This window comes from Ixodes scapularis, unplaced genomic scaffold, assembly GCF_016920785.2.
Source record: "Ixodes scapularis isolate PalLabHiFi unplaced genomic scaffold, ASM1692078v2 PGA_scaffold3__209_contigs__length_174095766, whole genome shotgun sequence".
NCBI lineage: Eukaryota > Metazoa > Arthropoda > Arachnida > Ixodida > Ixodidae > Ixodes > Ixodes scapularis.
Genome location: NW_024609868.1, coordinates 97,637,060 through 97,660,436, shown reverse-complemented (window position 1 = coordinate 97,660,436; position 23,377 = coordinate 97,637,060). Strand labels below are relative to the sequence as shown.

General features: G+C 44.5%; 2 protein-coding genes across 2 annotated transcripts in view; both read left to right on the top strand.

Moving 5' to 3' along the window:
- The first annotated feature begins 1,544 nt into the window (after positions 1 to 1,544).
- Positions 1,545 to 7,145, top strand: LOC120837641. Its single transcript, XM_040207149.2, has 5 exons — positions 1,545 to 1,734; positions 4,128 to 4,216; positions 5,866 to 5,930; positions 6,372 to 6,465; positions 7,102 to 7,145. Exons 1-5 carry the CDS (start codon positions 1,634 to 1,636, stop codon positions 7,143 to 7,145), a joined length of 393 nt encoding a protein of 130 aa, XP_040063083.1. The 5' UTR covers positions 1,545 to 1,633.
- A 224-nt stretch (positions 7,146 to 7,369) lies between these two features.
- The window catches only part of LOC121837105, a 70,105-nt gene continuing 54,097 nt past the window's right edge, over positions 7,370 to 23,377 (top strand). Inside the window, exons 1-8 of the mRNA XM_042292564.1 lie at positions 7,370 to 7,400; positions 9,728 to 9,785; positions 10,066 to 10,161; positions 13,278 to 13,341; positions 13,954 to 13,998; positions 18,409 to 18,452; positions 20,271 to 20,417; positions 23,079 to 23,168. Coding sequence (XP_042148498.1) covers positions 9,747 to 9,785; positions 10,066 to 10,161; positions 13,278 to 13,341; positions 13,954 to 13,998; positions 18,409 to 18,452; positions 20,271 to 20,417; positions 23,079 to 23,168 — 525 coding nt within the window. The 5' untranslated portion in view covers positions 7,370 to 7,400; positions 9,728 to 9,746. The remainder of the gene's footprint in view (positions 7,401 to 9,727; positions 9,786 to 10,065; positions 10,162 to 13,277; positions 13,342 to 13,953; positions 13,999 to 18,408; positions 18,453 to 20,270; positions 20,418 to 23,078; positions 23,169 to 23,377) is intronic.

Here is a 23,377-nt window from a genome sequence, read left to right as displayed (position 1 = left end):
GCGAATAATAAACAGTAGTTGGAATGTAGTTTCACAGACTTGCATATATATAACAATAAAAATATCGAAGCTCTCTTTTGAATACTTTGATCCTGAGAGTGGTTCAAAAAGGCCACACACGACAATCGTCAAAAACCATCAACAGCATCTGGCCTTCTTTTTTTTTTTTTTAGTTTATTAGAGGTTTAAAACTCAAAACTACTGCAAATACATCTACGGAATGTATTCTGGGTAAAAAAAAAGAATGTGAAAAGAGTGCAACGCAAAAAAAAAAAAAAAAAAAAATCATTTTTTTTTTTTTTTATACAGCTTGCTGAAATTGAACGAAAAGGGAAAACCTTTTCTGTTTTATGATATACTTCCCAGTACTCGTACATGATAAAAGCACAAGCTTTGCTTCGTTTGGAAGGCAATGAAAGGTTCTACACGTGGTATTATTTTAAAAGCTATTCTAAACATAGTCAACTCAGAAAAAAAAAAAAACAAAAAAAAAAACGTAATTTAGGTCACAGCTGCTCGCGAAAGCATGTTTGGTGTTTTCTTTTTTCTTTTGCAAAGATTAGAGCGACGAATTATAAACAGTAGTTATAATTTCGTTTTACCTACTTGCATGTGTATCGCAATAAAAAAAATATAGACGCGCTCTGTTTTGAATACTTGAGAGCGACTCAAAAACGCCACACACGACAATCGTCAAAACCTCGTCGTTCTTTCCCGCATCTTTGAGGTTTGTGTTTTTCTCAGAAACATGTCAGGACATTAAAATAAAAAAAAAGTATTGTTCTTCTTGGAAGATGCACCACAAAATATAAAAATTTGAGGCAAAATAAGAAATACGACTGCACCTCGTTGCCGGAATCCAAATGAAACCGCCCAGTTATATTTAGGCGAATATGAATTAATATTTCATCCAGTTCATTATTTGTGTTAGAACTCGAGTGTGATTCGTTCAAGTTTCTTCGCTGTCCAGAACAGTCGGATGTGTGCATCTTTGATTGCAAAATTAAGCGATCCTAGTACGAGCGTAAAATCGACGCGCGCGTAAAGAAGACTGTCCGCGCTCGGCGGTTCTGGAGTCGTGGCTCGTTGCACCTTCTATTTCGAGGATATCTGCCACAGCAAAGTTTCCCAGTCAATTGCAAAACAGTACAGCACTTCAAGAGGCCAGTGGACGCGAAAATCATAACAGAAGACCGATTTAATTGGCGAAGGAACACACGAAACATCACCTAAGCAATAACCCGAACCAGAAGTGTTCTCGGTTTCCTGTCATGGCGGCCGGAAGTGGCCTAAATATCAAATATATATCGGATTAAATAAGGAGTCAATAAGATTAATAAACAAAACAAAGGAACTTTAATAGTACGTACAGAATTTAAATTTAGAAAATTTGTGAATTTAATGCGGTATTTATGAAACATTAAAAAATGTTAATGTTGCACTACAGGTGACACACGCATCCGCCCATTACATTTCCCTTCCTTCATTTTAGTGATCTATGTTTTCATAGTGCAAACAACAATCCAATCCAATCCGGGCTTAGCAGCCTCACCAGCTTCACTATCCAGATCCTTCATTTTCGTCACGTTTGCCGCGCAATTTGACGTCTTTTCGACGTCGTTCCTTCAAGAGAATGTCGTCCAAGCACTTTTTGGACGACACCTCATTGTCGCAGTTGAATAACCTGCACAGAACACCCCAAGCCACGTCAACGGTGATGGAGGATCGAACGAGGTGAGCAGCTTCGAATCGCAACGGCGCGATGGCGTTGCCGTTGAGCGGCATTTGAACTGCCGGCTGCTTTCTTGCTCTCTCTGGTCAGCCACTGGAGATCACTTTGCATTCAGAGTTTGTTTGCAAGCCGAGGGGAACAAGCCCGTAATATCTTGCGCCCCGGGAAAAGCCAGGGTCGTTTGAGAGCAGCGAACGACGACTGGTCTGTCCTCTAGGTGGGGCCCGCAGTAGCAGAGCAGATGCGACGCTCAAGTTAATCTCTGATGTCACATTTGGGCTCATATGAGGCTCTGAAACAGCGGGGCGGCCGCAATGAACCCCGGAGTTTGTAATGTGAAACGTTCTTTGGCTCGTCGCCTCGGCCCGCAAACAAAACTCATTTGCGCTTGAGTGAAGCCCAAAAAATCGACTGCAAAGCTCGACGCTGATTGTCTGGAGGAACGGTCACGTGATCAATGTTGATTGGCCGATTCAGGTGAGTGTGGGAAGTTCTGGGATACCTCCTGGTTTCAAAGGGATACTGAATCGAAACTAATATATACCTCGTCCTCACGTTCAGGAATAAGTTAAACATTATCACCTCAATCTGCTAATGACATTTGCATGCTCGTATTTTGAAGGGATGACTATACTTTTCGTTCCAAAGGAATGACTCCAGCGAGCACTTAAAATCAGCCATTGAAGAGTGCTATGCATCACGCGAGCTGTACCAAATGACGTCACTTGATACAGCACTGGCACAGCTGCTTGGGGGCACCAGTGTGGTTATCAGCTCTGCCGCCTGGTGTCATAAACGTGTTACAACCTAGCCGTTTTTGGTTACCCCCCCCCCCCCCCCCCCCCCCTTCCCGCAAGGTTTGAGCAGGCCGTGTGAGAACGAAAATTCAGTTCAATAGGGCTTGCGCGTACGCGCAGCTTGCCACCAAACTTCTATGGAGCAGCGCTGCTCTTAAACGCATAGTGACGTGGTGTCGCCAGAATGTGGTTGACATTTAGACAGTAAAATAGGTGCTAGAATTTTGTTTCAGTATCGTGCTAATTAAAGGCTGTGGCTAGCGTTCCGTCCAGACGATAACCACCACTAAAGTTCCGTCCAGATGGGGCATCACAAACTTTGCGTGAACCTCCATGGTGCATGCAAGTGGCGGCGTACTTGCGGCTTGTGTTGTGGAATCGATTCTGTCACACTTCATCATCTTGTCGTGGACGGGGCACAAGGGCAGTGCCAATGGCGCTACACAAACTGGACTGGAGAAAGCATGGCAACGGCAGGTGGCGGCGTGACGTGCGCAAGGGAATCGCACCTAGATGGTGCCACTGGCAATGAGCGCACCGGGTTTGGACGAAACTCTAGTGGTGGTCAACGTTTCGTCTGGACGGAATTCTGGACACTTCCTAGTGCCTGTATCTTCATTCCAGGGAATGCCATCAAGTTTATATGCCACTCGTTAACTGATGAAGAGCGCCACGAGCGTAGGCGTCGGGCTTAGTAACGTTCCAAAGCGATACCAGAACATTTCACGTGGAGCACCAAGCAGTTTGCTACACAATGTTTTACCGACGAAATGTCGGCCAGTTCTATGAAGCTTTTGGGAGTTCCTTCGGGTCTTTGCCGGAAATGTGTGAGGCCTTTGCACCATCTTTCTTTTCTCTCAAGATCCGGTGCTTTTGAGGCACACCCTGAGTGTTTGGTGTGGCTGGACATTGTAAAGTCCAGCCTTTGTGCAGTGTTCTCTTTTTGTCTTTAATCTGTCGGTATTTGATTTCTAGGTGGCATTTTTACCTACAACAGATTGACACTCCACATCCTATGCAGCTTTTGCAGAGGGTCGGTATAGTTTGCTGCACGCAAACCTCGAGATAAAGAAACTGATTGGCTTGTTTTAATAAACACTACAACATCACCCGCTTGACATGTTTCCCCGTCAACAGTTACGAGTCCCAGGGTTGACCAAGTTGAAAGCTACAAGCAGATATGCGCTATTTGGAAGGTGATTGAAATATAGGGTGTGCTTTGTCCAGTTAGTTTGCCACACAGCTAGTGTTTACCCAACACAAGGTCCGTGGACTGAATTCTTCACACCGTCTCCCTGGATGAAACGCGAGGCCCAAAGTGGGACACTGCATCAACGTTCGGCTGGGACTCAATCGGTAGCTCACAGATAAAACACGGGTCCCAGCCGGACACAGCGTTCGGGTGAAGTGGTCAATGGCCACTTCACCCAAATGTTGCATTCAAAGAGGTGCGACTGATGTACCAACTTTTTTGTGGAAACTGTCGTTTGGAGGAGGTGTGAGTTATACGCGGTGAGACTTGGGGACTAGAAAATATGGTAGGTTTTTTTCCTGTTGCATCAGAGACGAGATTGATGCAAGCGCACAAACATGCGCAGGTCCTGGCTGAATGCGCAGCCGGTGCCCATGCAGGGCAGGCCCTCGTGCAACTCCTCCCTGGGGATCCTGTCGGACACCGTCTTCTCAGGTGACCGGGCTGCTCTTGACGTTAGCTTTGTTTTATTCCAATTTAAGAAATGTCATAGACACGCAGTGACGCCGGAATCAAAGGGGGAGGGAGCGGGAGCGGGGGCGGGGCGCGCCAGAGCCCTTTTATAAAACTATATAAAACCATTTAGGGGGAGACACCAGGTGCTCGTCCCGTGCGTCCATGCCAGGTGCAAGCCATGGAACCAAGCACTAAAGAAAACTTGGCTTCAACCCCCCTCCACTGAAAATATACTTCCAGCGTCACTGTTAACACGTTAAAAATTATTATGAATTGCAGTGCAGGCTCGATATAAAACCGGAGAGGGAGAGAAATGTATTTAGTGTATTTTGAGAATAAGGTAGTGTGCCTAGAGATATTTGTTGCCCTCAGTATTGCTTTTAGCCCATGTGAGGTCACTGGTCGCAAGTATGGTGTACCACTATCGTCGTCATTGGCCACTTGAGATAGCTTTGTGTACTGAACCTCTGGAGGAAATTTTGACAGGATGGCCACAAAAATCCTGTAGGAGTAAATTTGGATATTCAGTTACATAGACATCCTGGTTGTAGCGCAATAAGCTTTAAACATACCACCATGCACAGTACGTGTAGTTTGTTTCACTTTATGCGCGAGTGAAGCTGAGGCTTCGAGCACGAGCGTGTGGGTTCGGCATGAACGTCGAGAAAGTCCCAGAACTTGCTCTTGTATGCTATGTTCACTGCTGAGAGTGTGATGGGAGCTACACAGTTGCCGGACCAATCAAACACCTCCCTTTCATTACCTGAACTTATTCACTTAGCAAAAGGTAGCCATATCACTGGCCCATTGATAACTTTGCCTCCATTTCACTGTCAGCTTAGGGGCAGACTGAGTATAGTTTCTGCTATGCTCGCACTGAGGCGGAGGCACAATTTTTTGCCTACCGTAAAATACCGGGCAAGCGCCCACTCAAAATTTAGAGATAATCGCGAAAAAATGGGGGATGGGCGCTTGTCCGGTCATCAATTTTACATATCAATGCAGTGTGCATATACTCTCAGACCTTACAAATTTGGGTATGGGCGCTTAGTGTGGTATGGGCGGATGCGAAGTATTTTACGGTAGGTGCTACTCTGACTGCGTTTACGGTAATCATAGTGTTAGCACCCTAGATTCTTAGACTCGCTGTCAAGACTTGTTGATGTCAATGACTGTGTGTTAGAGCACTTGCTTGTGTTTGCTTTTGCTGAAATTAAGATATTTTAGAATACTTATATTTTTCCTGCATTTTAATACGGGCCAAATCCTCGCTCGGGCCGAATGTAGTTTTAAGTCTGAGAAATAGAACTCGCACAAATTCCATCGATGCAACAATCCAAAGCAGAAATTTAGGGTACAAAACGAGTGTGTTGGTAAGAATATCCACCATCAAGAAGGTAACACAGAAATGGGGATGGACACCCCTTCTCTGTGTTACCTATGTCATGGTGAAAACTTTTGAGTTTGCCATTAAGTTAGAGCTCGCTTGCAGACTCGCTGCCTCGTGCTTTGTTTTGCGGTTGATTGGCGGCAGGGCTGCACAACGATAGCCCTTTTGTTGGGTGCCACAAGTTAGCCAGCTTTTGGACAGCAGTGCTTATGACAGCCGGTTGTTGTCCCTCATTCAGACAACACCCTGGACACCAGCCTCCTCAGCCCTGTTGGCCATGCGCAGAAGATGGCTGTGGACAAGGTACCCAGGAACCTCGCATTCAGACATACTCACAAATTCTGAATCAATCCATTTCCGGCAGTATTGCTTTGTTGATCTGCCTAGAATCCGGTCTTTTGCGTCATGACTGAGCGTTGTAAGGCGAATCCCTGTACAAAGTTACCAGCAACAATATTGTCTACGGATAGTGGGCACTATTGAACACCTAAAGTTCAGTGGAAAGGGTAGCAGACTGGAGATTAAAAATTAAGAAAGAATCTAACCAGGAAAAGATTATTAGCTATATTTGGTATCAAACGAGAAAAGATGATTTAATAATTATAATATTGATAAAATACTACGAAAAGCTAAAAGCTCCCTCTTTCGGGGATGAATCGAAATACGGCGTAATTTGTTTTCCTTCGCCCTGAAGTGAACAAGAAGCTAGAAAAACAGTGTGCAGCTCTTGCGATTTTTCTGCAGCAGGTTGAGGCTGAGCTTTCCACGATGCTTGAAGAAAGCAAGCAGCGCCTGGCAGCTGTCATCAGATGCTCTCGGACGTCTGAACGGAAGCTGGGTATGCTGACGTTCCTTTGTCGCCCTCTTTTCGGCGCTGTATTCACTTTCCAATCGCACTTTCAAATTGGTCCTTGTGTCGGCGCTCACGCAGGGAGCAGGCACAGTTGCTATGACCGATCGACAGCTGGTTTCTTGTCTTTTCTTTTGGAATTAAAGGGTGTCATCTGCCCTACTAGTGTGGGGGAAGGTGTTCATTTAATACTCCAAACGAGATGCTTTGGGCAAAGAATTTGGTCCTTGACGATACCTTGTTTGTATAAGAAGGGGAAAAAACATCAATTTTATATATTAGTGCCAACTCTTGCGCAGTATTCCAAGAAAGCTTGACAATATGTCACTTTGAAAGGTTCTCCGAGCCATTCTCTGGGACAAGTCGAATTCGTGTGAAGTTTATCTTTTGCGAGTAAACATCGCCGTATAGATTTTGAAGCAACTACTGGTCTATTCTTAAACTAAAGAAGACATTTTGCCAGAAGAGGTCTCGTATTGAATCATCTTCATTCTGGAGCACTTGATTAGTTAATCTACACAAACAAAGGCTGAAACAATAAAGAGCTGTTGTTCTTCCTGCACCCTTTGAGATGAGAAATATGCCTTCTTTTCTCTTAAGCTTAACCACTGCACCGGCTTGCAGTGCTGAAAAAAGCTCACATCTCTTTACACACAAATTTCATGTAAAAAAAAAAAGCAGCGGTGTAATATTTTGAGGATAGTCGCATGCTTGGCACTCGTGCCAAGGTTGCGACTGGCCTAACATGAGTGAGCGGGTTCTGGTAGCTCGAGGTCCGTCGTTTTAGTAAGGAGTCAGTACGCCTGGCTCATCCTCTCTTATCAGTGGATTTATTGTATAAAAGTATTCAATCTCATCTGGAATTCTATCCTCCTAGGTACCCACTGCGGCACTGTCAAGATTACGAGGAGCCAGGATGCCCTGTAAGTTTGCACTACTAGTCCCGCATCAACATCATGTGTGTGCACATTTGGAGCAAGGTTTTGTTCACCTCCATTACGTGTACAACTGTGCCTCGTGAAATTCCCTAGAAATGCCCACCCTATGAAGGTTGCTGTTTTCATATTTGAGGCCAGCAATGATTTTGATGCCCTTCTGGGTTGCACTATTTATGGAGAAAAACTCTGGAGCAGGTGTAAGCCTAGAGGAAAACGCTTGGCCATGCCTCGAATACCAATAAATGTGCTCTACTTACCCAATCACATGGTGCAACAATAAACCCAGTAGACACAGTGTTGGGTAAACTTCACCTAAAAAGTACTTGAAGTAAAGTACAGAGTAAATGAGAGGTTAGTATGTACTTCAAGTAAAGTAGCAAGTTCACCGGGCGCAATGTATTATATTTTCCGGACAATAGTCCCGAACTGCACATTTTAAAATCAAAATTTTAGGCTGTGCGGACTATACAGGAATTTTGTTTTTCAAGATTGTTCATTATGATGAGACGTGACAGATTTTTTTAATGAAAGAGTTTGTTAAAGGGAGGGATTTATGTATAATACAAGCTTCTTGGTGAGCTAAGAAAGCAGACATTTCTCAAGGTGTGCCTTGTATGAGAAGGTTTTCGTGTTGACTAAGTACCAGGTGCAGACTGCCTAAGCAAAAACGTTTTTGTCAGCCTAAATGGGCCCGTGCAGACTATCGCCGGGTATGGACTATAGCCTGGAAGATAGAGTACTTGAAGTAAAGTACTATAAATACAATGCACTTTTGAAGTAAAGTACAGGTACTTTCTACTCAATCTTTCATGATGCACTTTCATTTCTTTGTACAGTCTTTTATTTTTAACGGGTATGCATTTGCCCCAAATGTAACTGCAGGTGCATCAGTTAGTTTCAGAAATGGCGGTGAATTTTGGAGAAAGTCAAGTGGCCTAAGAGTAGTTCTTTTTAATCTCGCTGGCGGCTGGCGAACTGTTTAACACAATCAACTTACAAGGCACTTATTTATATCAATCTTATAATCACCATTACTTCACTCGGAGAACTGACTGGATGACGTCTCGAAAGGCGTTGCATGTTTTTTCGTGACGATACACCCTTTTTTTGTTGGAGGTTGGGCTCGACGTTACTGGGAAAAACAAGGGCAGGAGTGCATTGTTCTTGAAAACAACTTAATTTCACCGAGACCAAATTTGGGGAATGTACTTTCAAGTCGGGAGTTGTGCTTCCCTCGGAAACTACTGGAACAAAAATACTTAAAAAAATAATAAAAGAAGTACAAGTACAGACTTAGTAAATGTACTTCAGGTAAAGTAGATATTTTCTAAACCTAGGTACTTGAAGTACAGTGTAGTACGTAAAGTAGTTCCCAACACTAAACTTAAATAATTCTCAACACCATAGTATGCAGAATTGCATGTTGCGAGAAAAATGGTTAATGTTTCCATCTAGTCTTTCTTCCTGGCATGTGCTGCCGCATCTTCTCGAGGCTTTGCCTCGTCGTCCTCTCCCACCCCTTTTACCTTACAACTTGGTGGATTCACAGACTATAGCAGTGCAGTGTTAGGGGGTGGATTCATTAGGTGCAGGTGTTTTGCTAGTCGCCAACAACGCACTACCTTCTTCCCTCGTTTGATGCCATGTACGAGTTTCCAAAGTTCTTTGCTCAGCCACAGCCGTAAGTCATAATGACAAACCCAGTAAACAATTCAAAAATACTTTCTTTAATTATAGATCCCAAGGTTCAGTATTTACAGGTTCATACTTGAGCCAGTTGTTTTCAATTATGACAAAAAAGATTTGTGCAAATAATGAAAAGAAACCGGGTGTACTCAAATGTGCACATGTCTGGAGTCAGTTCGCGGCCTGCACTGCCAAGTTGGTGGCAGCAGCAAGAGACAAGCGGACGTGTGCGAGGGAATCGGGAATCTCTTTTGGTGGCACATTGAAAGTTGTCTTTTACTTTGGTTCGGTCTGCCGCGCGACGTGGTGCCGAGATCTCTGCCGTTGAACCTCAGAATGCAAGATTGGCATGCCATCAGTCCGTGGTATAGGTCCCCATGTCACACGTGCTCGTAGCACGCTTGTTGATTGTTGCATTGTCCTTAGCTTCACTGCCCACTTGACATTTTCCACACCCCTTCCCTCGAGATGGGCATTCTTTTAGAAGCTTGCAGCACGTTGCTGCGTGCACAAACCACAAGCCGTCGCGGCCGCTCTAGAGAGTTCCTCCTGCTCTTGCTAGCTGTACCATTGTTTGGGACGAGTGTCTCAGACCGCAACTCGGGTGGGGCTTTCTTTCTCGCTAGAGGGACTGCATCCACATTCATGGGGGAGAGCTTGAAGAAGGACAATCTGCCAGCTAAGGTAAGCCGGTTTGTACAGCTGTCTGGAGGTCGCTGCTCGGACTGAGGTGTATGTTTGATGCCGTGAAATTCCAGGCGCCCATCTTTTAGCGAGACATGTTCCTGGCAGACATTTCGGCCTTGCCTATTTTCACACGTAGGATGACTCCGTAGAAAATGGTTGCAAAGCATTCTTCTACTAGTGTGCATTAGTGTGTTGGGTAGTGTCCCCCCTTAAGCAACGCATATCCCCTTTGCACCCGAATGCTGCCAGCGGTGCAGATGCTCGCTGATTCTTGCAGGACAAGCCATCTGAAGAGCCGGGCGTCTCGTTCTGCCACCCCTTTGCAGACAAGAGCAGCTTCTCAGTAGGAGAATTCTACGCCGGCAAAAGCGAGGTATTTGTCTCTGCAATCACCATCGTGACAAAGACGAGCAAAACTCGAATTCGCTCGTGCTCTTTGTAGTCCCCAGTTTAATAAGATTTCTGCTTCCTAAAAAGAAGTACCTCAATACTTTTGCACAAAGCCGATTGACACGAAATGCGTCTTGTGTTTCTGTCAGTCTGTCTGGATGTGTTTCACCTGTTTTGCTTATTTGACTTTTATGGTAATCTGTCAGGGATGCAAACATTCGCTAGGAAAATCACTTTATTTTTATGTCTTCGTTTCGTCAATTGCCTAGAGATGCACTGGAAGCAATAAACACTTCATATTCTAGCAAGCAAAAAGCGCCGAAAAAATACAGGGACATAGACGAAGGGAAACAGGACAAGGCGCACTCTCAACTGATGTTTATTGAAAATTCACATGTTATATAGCCACACACACACAAAAAAAAAAAAAAAAAATATTTTCTAGGTTTCTATCTCGAATTATGCGCTTCCATATAAAGTGTGTGGCCGTATACTAATTGCAGAGAGTTACGGGAAGGATTGAGGATGCTGATTATAGAAAGGTTGGCATATCGTGGCTAGCGGCGGCCTCTACTTTCATGCGGGCTTTGACATGGGCTCTGAGCCAATAGAGAACTATGGCGCTTTCTTTTACCTGAACGGGGAATACGAGATGTGCTGCACAGCAACATCTAGTACTAGATGACAAAGCTGTAGTGCTGAATTTTCGATGTCATCAAACTTTGTGGCTAAGGGGCCGGATTAAGGATCTGTCGCAGTCTCAAGGGCCGGATCAAACGAGTAATTATAAATGACAAAAAAGTAATTAAATAAACAAACTTAAAAAAGCCTTTCAACGTAAAAAAGAATGTTGCGAGTATCAGAAAAAAAAAAAAAATTGAGCAGTCCTGCGTTAATCTACATTACAGCCAAGGTGATAGCTGTGACATGTCACATAGAAGTTGTTAGGCATCAGCGTCTTGTTTATGCACAGTGGCCAATCCACATGCTCAATTGTGGCCAAGAAAACTCCCAAGGCGTAAATCAGAGTGCGTGGAAACCTTGGCACATTCGCACATTGCGAAAAACTAGTGAGAATGATAAACTAGCTCAATGTGCATGATAATGCAAAGGAATTTTAACATAGTTACTACACAGACACGAAGCAGGGGACCAACAATGGTGATGAGAATGTTCAATCAATGATAGGGCGAGAGGACCTACGTTGTGATGCAGTTCCTGCCTTTCTTGTATCTATGTTCGTTCGTTCAGAGCATGTCGTGGTGCCACTTTAGGCGCACTTCTTTTTGTGTTACTACTCCGTTTCATGATAACGTGGCAAATTGTAAAGGCTGGGGCCCCCGCGATCCAACAAGACTGTCGGAGCAAGTCAGGTGATAACACTCCATGGTCGAGGCTATGGAGGCGTCAATACAGCCAAAGCAACAATGACGTCTGCTAGAAAGCGTAGTTCTGGGTTTTGTTTTCGTTTAAGGGTAATTGAACTCGAGCAGTTCCATCTCTGTTGAGAGTATATAAAAAATTAACCAATAAATATTGATGAATTTATGACTCAATTATATTTAAACCAAATTAGTGACGCCACATCCTTATCTGGTCCAGATGTTTTTCTCCTCGTAGCGCCGTGGCCGTTAGCGATTGCAGCCGTGTAAGTGACCGCTTCCGGATACTTGAACGAAATTGGAAATATATCCGTCATGTTCAAAAATAGGTTGAATATGATCCACAATATTCATAAATGACAATCGCACGTTTGTATTTTGAGCCCGGTGGCTGTATTTTTTGTTATAAAAGGGCCAGTCTAGCAAGCCCTCGGAGAAGGCCCAGCTTTGAGCACGTGACATCCGACGCAATCGTGACGTAGGTCGTCTTGGGACGAGCAAAGCTACGGCGAGGCTGACGTCGAGAGGATGGCCTAGTCGTTCCAGCCACCGAAGCGGCTGCTTTTGTACGAATTTTGAGTGACGGGTTAATCTTCTATAATCTTGTAGGGGGACAATAGCGACTTCTGCGACACACAAAAGGGATTCTCGGGAAGAGGGGAGTTCCTCCTTCCCTCCTTCTCTCGTCGTGGCCGGATACGAGACAACCTCCGTCACTAGCTGTCAAGGTTCCTAGACGGGCATTACAAGCGAGGCGTTAGCGACATCCACCAGGTGCTCTTTGCTAATCGTTTAATTTGTTTTAAAATGCCTTTTCGTGACTTTTTTAACAATATATTTGTTTGTTCGATGTGATACTGTTCCTTTGAACACATATAAGACCATAAAATAAGCGCCGAAATTTCGTTGTAGTATCCCTTTAAAACATCGTCCTGGCAATAGTGTCCGCCACAGATTTGCGGGCAAATTAAGCGTATGGTTGTTTCGTGAAGTGTTTCCGAAGAACTAACTACTCTAGTGGACGGCAATGTTGCGGTGGTGGATGTTTATCCGAAGTTGGTTGGTTTTGCAGCGGAGGACAGCCGGTTCCTTGGTGCAGTGTTGCGACGTGGTGTTGCGTGCCTCGCTCCGACGCATCATTGAAAACTTGTAAATCGTTTTAGAAAGATCTGGAGTGCGGTTATGCGCCAAAGTTAACACTTGCTCAGCTTGAGTTTTCGCTCCCACAAGGCTGTGGGTGCGAAAACGTGCCTGTGCTGTTTTCCATCCCTTATCTTTTCAAACAGCCAGGCTGACGTCTGCTGCACGAGTGCCTCGCATTAGTGTCGTAGCTTTTGCGGCTTTCTCTAAAAGCGGTCTGTATAGCCTAAAAAAAGGCATTCTGCACTCACTGCCGCACTCCACAACTAAACCAATGTTCCCTAAATTAATTCGCAATTTCACTCACTTTTGCGCACTACCGCTCAGCTTTTTGGTTACCTTCGTCATCATATTATGAGCCGGAGTTACGACCGTGTCACCGATTGATATTGATTTGGCCTTAAGGAAGTAAGCGCATATTTATTTTGCCAGATGGTGCCAGAACTTGGCATCCAGAACCAGAAACTCTGTATCAGACTTGAGATATGACACCTAGTTGTCCTTTGCTGTATTCAATGACGGAGGTTCTTTTCTGAATAAGTGTGCTCTGAATGAAAAATTCGGTCCCCCTTGGCAGGACCCTCCCTGCGGTGCCAAGCGGGCAACTCGCACCGTGGAGACTGGGGCAGCTTTGATCTCAGGTTTGTCCGTTCTGCCCCGTCATGTTCGGCTGCATTTCTGTTCTTGCACCTAGCTTTGAAGTGGACAATTGCCCCTTTTGTCTGGCCTCTTGGCGAGCGGAAAAACAGACAATGAAAGTTCCAGGTCTCAGCTTACGTCGTGATACTGGCCACGAGAATGTCGCGTGCAAAGAAAAGAAACACTTCTTCCAAGTTGAGGCGGGCTTTGTCCACGTTTATCCTGCGAAGCAAACGGTTAGCTTTGTACGAATGCAGTGTCTGATAGATTTATGCCTCCATATCGTCTGTTCCCTTTGACCGACGTAACCTTTTGGTGTTTAGTAAATGATTATGAGCTCTATGTGTTGGCAAAGGCCCGGTTTCAGTATTCGAGACGTGCAATGCTTTCGACAGTTTACATTTGCCACCGCAGCCAGCGTGCCAAACTGTCTGTTGCGCCGAAAGGCTTGTCATGACGGTCTCTGGGATTTGGTGCAGTCGAAATCCGCAAGGTAGCACGCGCTGTTTTGGAAAGTCCAAATAATGTTTTGCCGCTCTTGCAAAGGGGGGTTGCAGCAGGCACTTGGCACACTGTGCTTCCAGTGCACTCATGCCCGCTGCATTTGCTTTCAGGTTCTGTGCCGCAGCTGTCCTCTCAGGAAGAGTTCATCAGTGCTGGCAAGCCTCTTTCCAATACCTCTTCCTATGCTATTAATAATAATAGTACTAATCTTTGCTTGCAGTCCCTCAAGATTACAATTTCAATCTTTTCTTTGTCACACCTACACAAAACGCAATTAAAAAATCCAAAAACCCCAAATGCACGCAAAAATAACTTTTTATTTGGCATTTGCTTCTAACCAAAATGTGGCCATGTTATGAGATCTGTTGTTGGAGTATTTTATTTATTAGCATTATTAGAACAGTTTATTCTGCTTAGATTTTAGAAATACGCTAGGACCTCCTCTATACATTTTTCAGCAGGTCACAGTAAAAATGTGCGTAAACCTGAAAATGTAACCATCAATAACGCTTTTAGGGCCTGAAGGGGAGACAGGAAGAAACCCTCTCGTAGCAAATTGTCTACTGTGGGCTTTCACGGTTGCAGAGAACTTTATTCGGGTAGTGGTAGATACTTACGTAACATTCTCTCCGACGTCTGGAGACGAGTGATTAAAGAAAATAGAAAACCCTTTCGATAAAGGCACGGTGAATAATAATCTTTTTGGTACAGTTCATTGAGGTTTGGGGGCTGATGCATCCCCAGGTCAGCTACTGTTCCGGTGTAGAGCAATGAAGCTTTATGCGCACGCACCCACACGGTGCACGATTACCAACTTTTAAGTCCTCGTGAAATGATGCCGGCGGAACTGGGGAAATCGAGCACAGTGGAAGCACGCATGTGCTTCTGGTGTGCAAAAAAGATGGAAGAATAGTCGGCTGTTACAAAAGCCATAATTCCTTTCGAGCCTAGTCTGAGGTCGTGCCTGCCCGACTGTGTGGAGAATAGAAATCTAGAGGGTTTATATCATGCTACTTATCAGATCAGTTTTACTATGAGGGCTTACATCAAACCTTTCCCACAAAAATAATCCCCAAAAAATATATTTTTATTTTCTAGTTATCTATCATTTTATTCTTTCTTTTTATGTGCATTTGTTGATTTAAATCAAATAATCACTGAGGAGGAAATATTTATATCAAGTTGAACACGAGCAAAAAGCAGTGCTCTTCTGATCAGTCGGAGCCTCGAGCTTTCTACCTTCTGCTTTGTTCATCAGTTACATAAAGCAAATCATAATGCGAAAGAAAGAAACAAAAAACAAGAAAAGTAATGTCCTGTTGCAAGCAAATCAGAACGCAAGAGAGAAGGCAGATAGAGCATTTTAACTAAGAAAATCAGTATGGTTTTGTTCTAACTTGGCAGGTTTGCATCAATAAAATGTTTTTACATAAACTAGCTTACTAAGTTTACAGAAATTCTTTCTTCCGCAATATTATCAGGGATTGGACAAATCTATCAATTAATTTGCCGTGTTTAAAAATACATCTTTCGATAACGATTCTCTGTTTTCAAACTACGGCGATTTAAATCAAATAAATCAGATTTACTTTTTTTAGAAAATAGTGATTATGATTTTTTTTTTCACCCTGCCACCCGGGCAAGAATCACGGCACAGAGAGGCCAAGAGGTGAAAGAGTGATGGGGCAGCCAAGGGAGGGGGGCGTCCCATTGGTCAGGTCGGCTGGCTGGACGTAACGACCGGGAAAGTAAACGCAAGAGGCGAGAAATTGGGAGACGGGACTCGCATTCTTGAATCTGGGAAGCCGCATCAACCGAAAACATATCGACGAGGTTCTAGCCTGTAGTTTTAATTTGTAACTCAAAAGGATGGAATGCATGGATCTCCAAAGTTTGTCTCTTCCATTACCTTTATTATCGTGAAATTTATACTATTATTGAGCTCGTCCTGACTTAGTATTTTAAATTTACAGTTATTATTATGATAATAAATACAGTCGAATCTCGTTAATTCGAGGGGGACTGAACAATTGTTTGAATGAAGCAAAGTTTGAATTAACGGGAGTTTCCTCCCATAAAGACGCATGGCTAGTTTGAATTAAGGTAGTTGGGCAGTTTGAATTATCCGCAAGTTTGAATTAGAGAGGTTGAATTCATGAGACTGTACAGGGCGTCCCCCAAAAATATTTACAGGGTTTTACTCAACGCAAAAATAAACTGGTATGCATCGCCAAACGCCCATTTTCTGTTTAATGTATTGCTAGAGGTCCGAAGGAGATGCCAAAGTTTCAGCACCAACCGTGATCTTATTCAAAAGTTATAAGCGATTTTCTAAAATTTTCAATGTGAAAAAGGCGGCCGATGAACCTCTTATAATGCACTTATGGCGCCCGTTACCGAAAATGTGCGAATATGCGCCCTATTTTACCATTGAAAATTTCAGGAAATCACTTGTAACTTTTTAAATAAGATAATGGTTAGTTCTAAAAACTTTGGAATCTGGTTCGAGCTAGAGTCACTGTATGTTGCCAGAGTGTCGCATTCGATAGCATCCGCTCTTGCCGTTTAATTTGGCTTTGTTCGGCCATTTTGGCACCAAAACTTATAGGGTGGAGGGGTCTCAGGGCTGTTGACCCCCGTCTCTCAAGTGGACGCGCCGTGCATTACCACCAAATTTAGGACGCGCCCAGGTCGGAACGTGCTTCCTGAAATCACCGGTGAAACATGGTTGTGTAAAAACAATATTAATTCTGCCGCAGAGCCTTGTTTGTAAACTAAAATTTTATGAAAATGTCACGCTCCTGTCGTTCTGCACTAATCTCCTATAAACGTTCCTACAAAAAGAGCTCTTCCCATTTGTTTTTACGCAAAAACATGCTTCCTAAACACTCATAAAGACCACAGTAAAAAAAACAAAATCAGCAGAGAGATTTAAAATTGCTTACGTGTAGGAATGCAAAAGTATTCCTACAAGCAGTGTGCCACACCTTCTTATCGCTCATGGCGCTCCGGCGGTGACATTGCGCTCCTCCACTGTGCAGGCGCGGCGAACCTCGCCGGCTCCACGCCTTCTGTGACAATGCATCTGCATTGCTTTGCCTTTCTTCGTGTTTTATTTCTGAGGCGCGTCTGCTTTGACGTTGAGCGCCCCTGTCGGCTTCCGTGACGAAGCATCTGCGTTGCTGTGCCTTTCTTTGTGTTTTATTTCTGAATGCACATGCTTGATGACTTGCATTTACGTGCCGTTACACTCTGCCAATGGGACTTGGTGCCGTTTTTCGCGGTTACGGACAACGCCGGCTGTGCTCTACGGGACCAGTTAATGCTTTCGCATTGAAAGATGGAGCCGCCATCTTGGCGCCTCAAGGCTGGGAGTTTCTGTACTCTGGGAACATTCAGTGGCTCTAGTTCGGACCGGTAGGGCTACATGTGGGCAAAAGATGACCGTTCGGTGATGTATAATTTATTTTTGAGGTAAATATAACAATGTAAATTTTTTGGGCGGACACCCTGTATATTCTGTTCGTATATTTATTTTGAAGGTACTGCTGGCCAACTTTTGAAGGCCAAGGCATGATGTAGGCAGAACAATAAAGAAAAGTCAGGAAAGCAAATAAATAGGCATAAGTATTCAGTAAAAAAAAGTTAATGGTTTAGTCTGTGGAGTCACTTCTAACGAAGAGAAGTTAATCAACTGCACTAGGAAATGTAGAAAAAGAGAGAATACTCGTCACGCTGAGGGATTACTTGTTCCACATGCAGACGGTACGCAGAAAAAAGGAATATTTTAAGACGTCTTTCCTGCAACTAAACCCTCATGCTTCTGTCTTGTCATGGATGAAGAAAGAATAAACAATTAAAACAGGGACAACACAACCACATCTTTCAACTAGCAACAGACGAGTAAACTTTCAACAGCGAGCAGCCGACTATACCCAGTAGGAGTGGGGGAGAGAAGGGGAGAGAAGGAAAGATAAAACACGCGAAGTGCAAGTCAGGGTGGTAGGGTTATCTCAGATTTTAAAAATTCAACCTCACTCAGTTTTCGTCAGCAGGAGGGAAGGGTTTGACACGTTATTTTTTGCTGTGGTCATGGCGAATGATTCTATGATTTCCCTGCCGAATCTGCTGTCATGCCCCCCAAGGATTTTTGTGTCACAAGGATTCTTGTGTCACGGCTCACGTTATGCTGAAGATAGACATCAAGCTTTAAACAAGTTTTGTTATGTATTAATAATTATTATAATTGCACTACTCTCGAGACCGGTTTTAATGAAGTTGGTTATAACGAAATAGCGGCTACAGCGAAGCCATCACGATTTCCCATTCCCTTTTGCACTTCGTTAGAATCAAAGTCGGTTATAACGAAATAGCGGATATAGCGAAGTGATATCCGATCCCCATTGACTTCGTTATAACTGTTCTCAACAGTATTATGTATTATTGATAATCTAAGATTATCAATAACTAAATACATATACCTGTTTAGCCTCATCTTTGTGTCTGTCTCGCAGGTAGAGGTGCACCAGATTAAAAGATGGCATTTTTCTTCTACCTTTCCTCAGAAACCTCAGCCTCAATGTTGAAAAAGCTGGGTGGAGAATTTCAGGCAAGTGGGGTGACTTTGTTCCTGACCACAATCTATACTATGTTTGGAAATGGTAGCAGTGTGATTCCTTTGTGTCTAAGTCACCTAAAATGCTGTCTTTTTCGCCTTGCAAGCCAGCTTTACTTGCAATTTTTGCAAGTTCCTGGCAGTACTGTTTGTGAGATGCAGTTTGCGGCACGGTCGGATATATTAGCTTTGGGGGTTGATGCAGTTTAGCAGGATGAAGCTAGGCTGGCGGGTAAAATGTGCCCAAGAGAAATATAGCCTGCAATGTCTAGCATTTCTGGGAATGGTTTGAGAACAAAGTTTTTTTGTGGATGCAAATAGGACCACCATTTTATGACACAGGCCAAACAATTCAGATGCTTAGTGGATTAATTTTTCAATTCAGCGGGGAACATAAATTAATGACAAAACAGGCTATCTCTCGATGACCTCGGAGAAAAACGTGTTTCTCTGTTCGTTGTTTCTTGTACGAGCTGCGTGCCTTCCATAAGCTACACATTTGTAGCAATTGTGGAGACACTCGCGTATTTTCTGGCTTGGCCAAAAGTAATACGTACTAGTAGTATTCTCTCAGGGAAGTAGCGTAGCTCCTAATATCTTGCGTTAGTTTGGTTATGTGCAGTGTGGATATAGAATGCAACAGGAACAAGTTTTTGCCAAAACGGACTCCAGCAATGCTAGCTGCAGTATCTTCTCAAGTGCGGATCGGCCTTTTTGTAAACAGACCCTGCAGAGCATGAAGGGTCACAGAAAATGACGTGAACTGCGCAGAGTCGCCAACCATTCACCCGCTTAGAATCTCGGTGTGACACTTCAGGTTCTTCTAGGTTAAATGCGTCAATATGCACGTTTTCAACTAAACATTTTCTGAAAGAATGCACGTAATTTTTAATCGCATAAATACGATAAAGCCGAAACTAACCTGCAACTTTACTGGTCCGCCATCTTGTAGTGATGTCAGATGTTATATAGCACATGGGCAGCCTGAGCCATTTTCGCCCGGCATCTGAAGCAGTCGGAAGGTCATCACGTTCATCTGTGGTAACCAATAGGCTACTATTCATTGTGTTTGTTCAAGTCGAGCAATGACCGGCAAACTTTTGAAGACTCAGGGCGAGATTGACGAGATTTCGGAGGACTCGCCGTTTGCATTAGATCCGCTGCCGTCGCCTCCGAGGGAAAAGCCCTTGGCGGCTGCATTCGCGATCTGCCAACACGTGGACCCAGATGCCGCTTCAGAAGCAGGGTGGTATGGAAGGTTTTGCTTGCTAGTGCAATGCGAATGCCGGTAGCCAGCGTTGGCGTTGGACTGTTCGAACTCACTTCCTTTACAGAGTCTTCTTATACGGCAAAGTGACGACGAGATGTCACTTTGCCCTATTTATTCGTGCTGTTATTGCGCCCTACAGCATAGCACGGATTGCCTTCATCGCACGCCGCAAATAGCCTAAACCAGACACAATTCGTAAAACCATAAACAGTCACTACCGCTTCGGCGCCGTAGAGGAGGGAGTATCTGCCCTTGGATACAACGTTTAACATCGCAGTGATCCCAGTGCCGCTGCCGCTCGTTGTTGCCAGTAGAGCAGCGGCCAGTGATTTGCAAGTGTGTGTGTAAACTTCGAAATTCATTTTCTCTCAAGAAAATGCGTATTTTGATTAGATATTTGGTAGCCACTGAGGAATGGCTATTTAGAGCATGGAGAAAATGTTACAAAAATCGGCGACCATCAATATTTTGCCTTTAACGCGCGAGTCAAAGACACGTTCCCGGTAGTTCCGGGTTCTGAGCGAGACCGTGGGCCTGCGCAGACAGCGGAAGAGGCGTCGGAGGAGAGCCTGGAAGGGCAGCCTTGGAAGCAGGACGTGACGCGCCCGTCCTGGCTGCCCAATGCCCAGGAGAGGGTGTCCATCTCCAGCTACTTCAAGGCGCGCTCCGCGCCCATCGAGGGCCTCCCTGTGAGTGCCCACCTGCTTGGCGTTGTACCTCGCCGCACAGCACGTTTCTCCGACCTTGGCGTCCCGTGCCATCTAAAGTCGCTGCGTCTTAGAAAAGTAGCACCAAGCTCCTCGTATGGTCGACATTTTGGTGTGTGGAATGAGCGGTTTTTCCTTGCAGTGGCACGTTGCTCTCTCGTCAACCCAGATTTTTGCTATTTACACGTCGGCGAAACGAGCGCACATTTTTGTACCGATACCACACGCAGCGTTGATGCTTAGGAGCATTAAAAAATCATTTTTCTCTCAAATTCTGCGCAAAGAACAATATCCTGGTGCGACTGGTTGGGGACGACTCCTTCAATGGTTTGAAAGCACCGAAGTGGCGAGTCCCACGACAACGGAAACCGAACAGCCCCTTGTGAGGTTTTGCTGGTTTGTCTGTTAGTTTCTGTGTCTGGCTAGCAGGCAGGAAAAGCAATGGCGCTGCTTTTTCAGCATCTAGTTACCTTAGTGCTGTCCACGCATCGGCCGACGCCACTCTGCATAGTCATTGCGAACTCGAGGGTTGCTCATAAAAGCACTGGAGAGGAGGACCCAAGTGGGGCACTATGATCCACACCGAAGATCTTTTTATTGTACTATTTGAAATTGAGGCATTTCAACTGTTTTCTTTTATTGTTTTAATACCCATCATAAACAGGACTGACTGACTTCAGCCTTCCCTCTAAAAAAAATATAAAATAAAGTTGCTCATTTTTTTTCACCTGAAACATTTTTCGCCTCGTTGGTGGGGGGGTCTAAAAACTTTGTGAAGCTGCCGATTATCTCTATGCTGATTGGCTAAGCCAGGTGATGCTGGGACACTGCCACCGTTTGGAGTTGGGGAGGAAAAGGCCGTTGCAGTAAGAAAGCGCTGGCGGGAATTGAACCCAGACCATTTAGATTATTAGGCGTCTTTCCAGCATGTCATGACACATCAACCTCAGTTAAGGGGCTATTTGTCGGGAAAGCTCTGCGGGGCACCCGCTCTGCATATGGCAGATAGCGACTTAACACCCTGTCGCACGTTTTTAAAACCTGGGTTAGCACTGGTATCTCCATTCCAGGCATTACTATGGAGTGCACAAGCCACGCGGTAAGCCAGTCACTGAACTAATCGATGAAGTGCGCCAAGGGCATAGATGCCACACGTTTTATGTGCAACAGAATTGCCCAGCAATTTGCTACGCTTTTTTTAGGGGTGAAGCTCCTTAGGGTCTAGCTCTGTCCGTCTGTCCATCCGGCGTCCGTCCTCACATAAAAAGAAAAAATGTTTGTGCATTCGACAGCATTCGAACCTGTGCGGGGAGACCCCAAGGATTTCTAGTCCATCACCTTAACCACTCGGCCAGGAGTACGGAACAGGTAGGGGGCTCTGAGATGTGGTAGTAACTCAAGAGCTGGGGTTTCTGTCATGGATGAAACATTGCATGTAGCCGCTTAACGTCTATACAGGAGAGGGCGCTGCGGTCAAATGCGTATATAATCGCGTTAAACTTTGCATGCATTGGCTCAACGTTTATACACGAGAGGGCGCTGCGGTCAAATGCTCATCTGCGTATCCCACGTTCCATATACACATTCTCTTTCTGACATGGACCGTTGACTTAAGTGGTGGAGATGCGTTCCCACAGCTTCTGGCGGATCCAAGCTGATCCGCTAGAAGAACGACTGGCTCTGCATTTCACCGACCATAAAGCAGTAATAATGAAGTCAAAACGCAACCCGGAACTCAGCACTACCTATGAGCAATAAAAAAAAAATGACCGCATCTCCACGTTGTGAATGATGTTGATTGGGGCGAAGCTCTGGTGGCGCTTGTCTGCGTAGATGCTGAGCCACAGCATGCCGAGCCTTTCATTCATTTTCATCCATGTCAGAAAGAGAATGTGTGGTATGGAACGTGGTTATATATGCATTTGAACATTTGACTGCAGCGCCCTCTCGTCTATAAACGTTGAGCAAATGCATGCAAAGTTTAATGCGATTATATATGCATTTGACCGCAGCGCCCTCTCCTGTATAGACGTTAAGCGGCTACATGCAACGTTTCATCCACGACATCCCCAGCTCTTGAGTTACTACCACATCTCAGAGCCCCCTGCTCGTCCCGCAGTCGTGGCCGAGTGGTTAAGGCGATGGACAGGTTCGAACGCTGTCAACTGCGCCAATATTATTTATTTTTTTTATCATTTTTTTTTTTTTTTGTTTTACATGAGCACGTGCTTGTGAGCACGTGAGCTCACGATCACGAGTACCAGCAAGATCGATGTGAGCACGGATGCCGGACAGACAAGGCTAGACCCTAAGGAGCTTCGCCCCTAAAAATCAGCACCATCAGCACTACCTATGAACAATAAAATCAGTATCATGAGCACCACCAGAGCTTCGCCCCAATCAACATCATTCACCACATGGAGATGCGGTCATTTTTTTTTATGCTTGTCTTATTGCAAAAAGTAATATGGTTTAATATCGACTGCACAACCATTCATTTTTTTTCAAGTGACATGCCAGCATATGTTGGCATCTGCTCCACAATATTTACTATGTTGCAAGACTCAATTTAGATGGAGCCGCAGATAGAACGGGGGGAAGCAAATCTTCCTCTTTTTTTGATTCTCGAGCTTTGTTTCGCAGTGTGCAGTAGAGGAAAAAGGCACAGAGAAGAAGTGGGAGGTGGCCAGCTCTCTCACTCATGCTGCTTCGAGCCAATTGGAGGCTAACAAAGTGAGTTTTATTTTCAAGTTTTAGTAGCCTGGTATCGGCTTACTAAGAGCTACTTTTGATCCAGCATGCGCGAGCAAACAAACTCGCTCCATACTCAATGTGCCTCATAAATAAAATATTGGAGTAATTTTTTTTTTTTTTTTTTTTTTCTGGTGAAGTGGATTTGTTATTAATGTGGCCTACTCGAGTATTTCCTAAAAAATTGATGC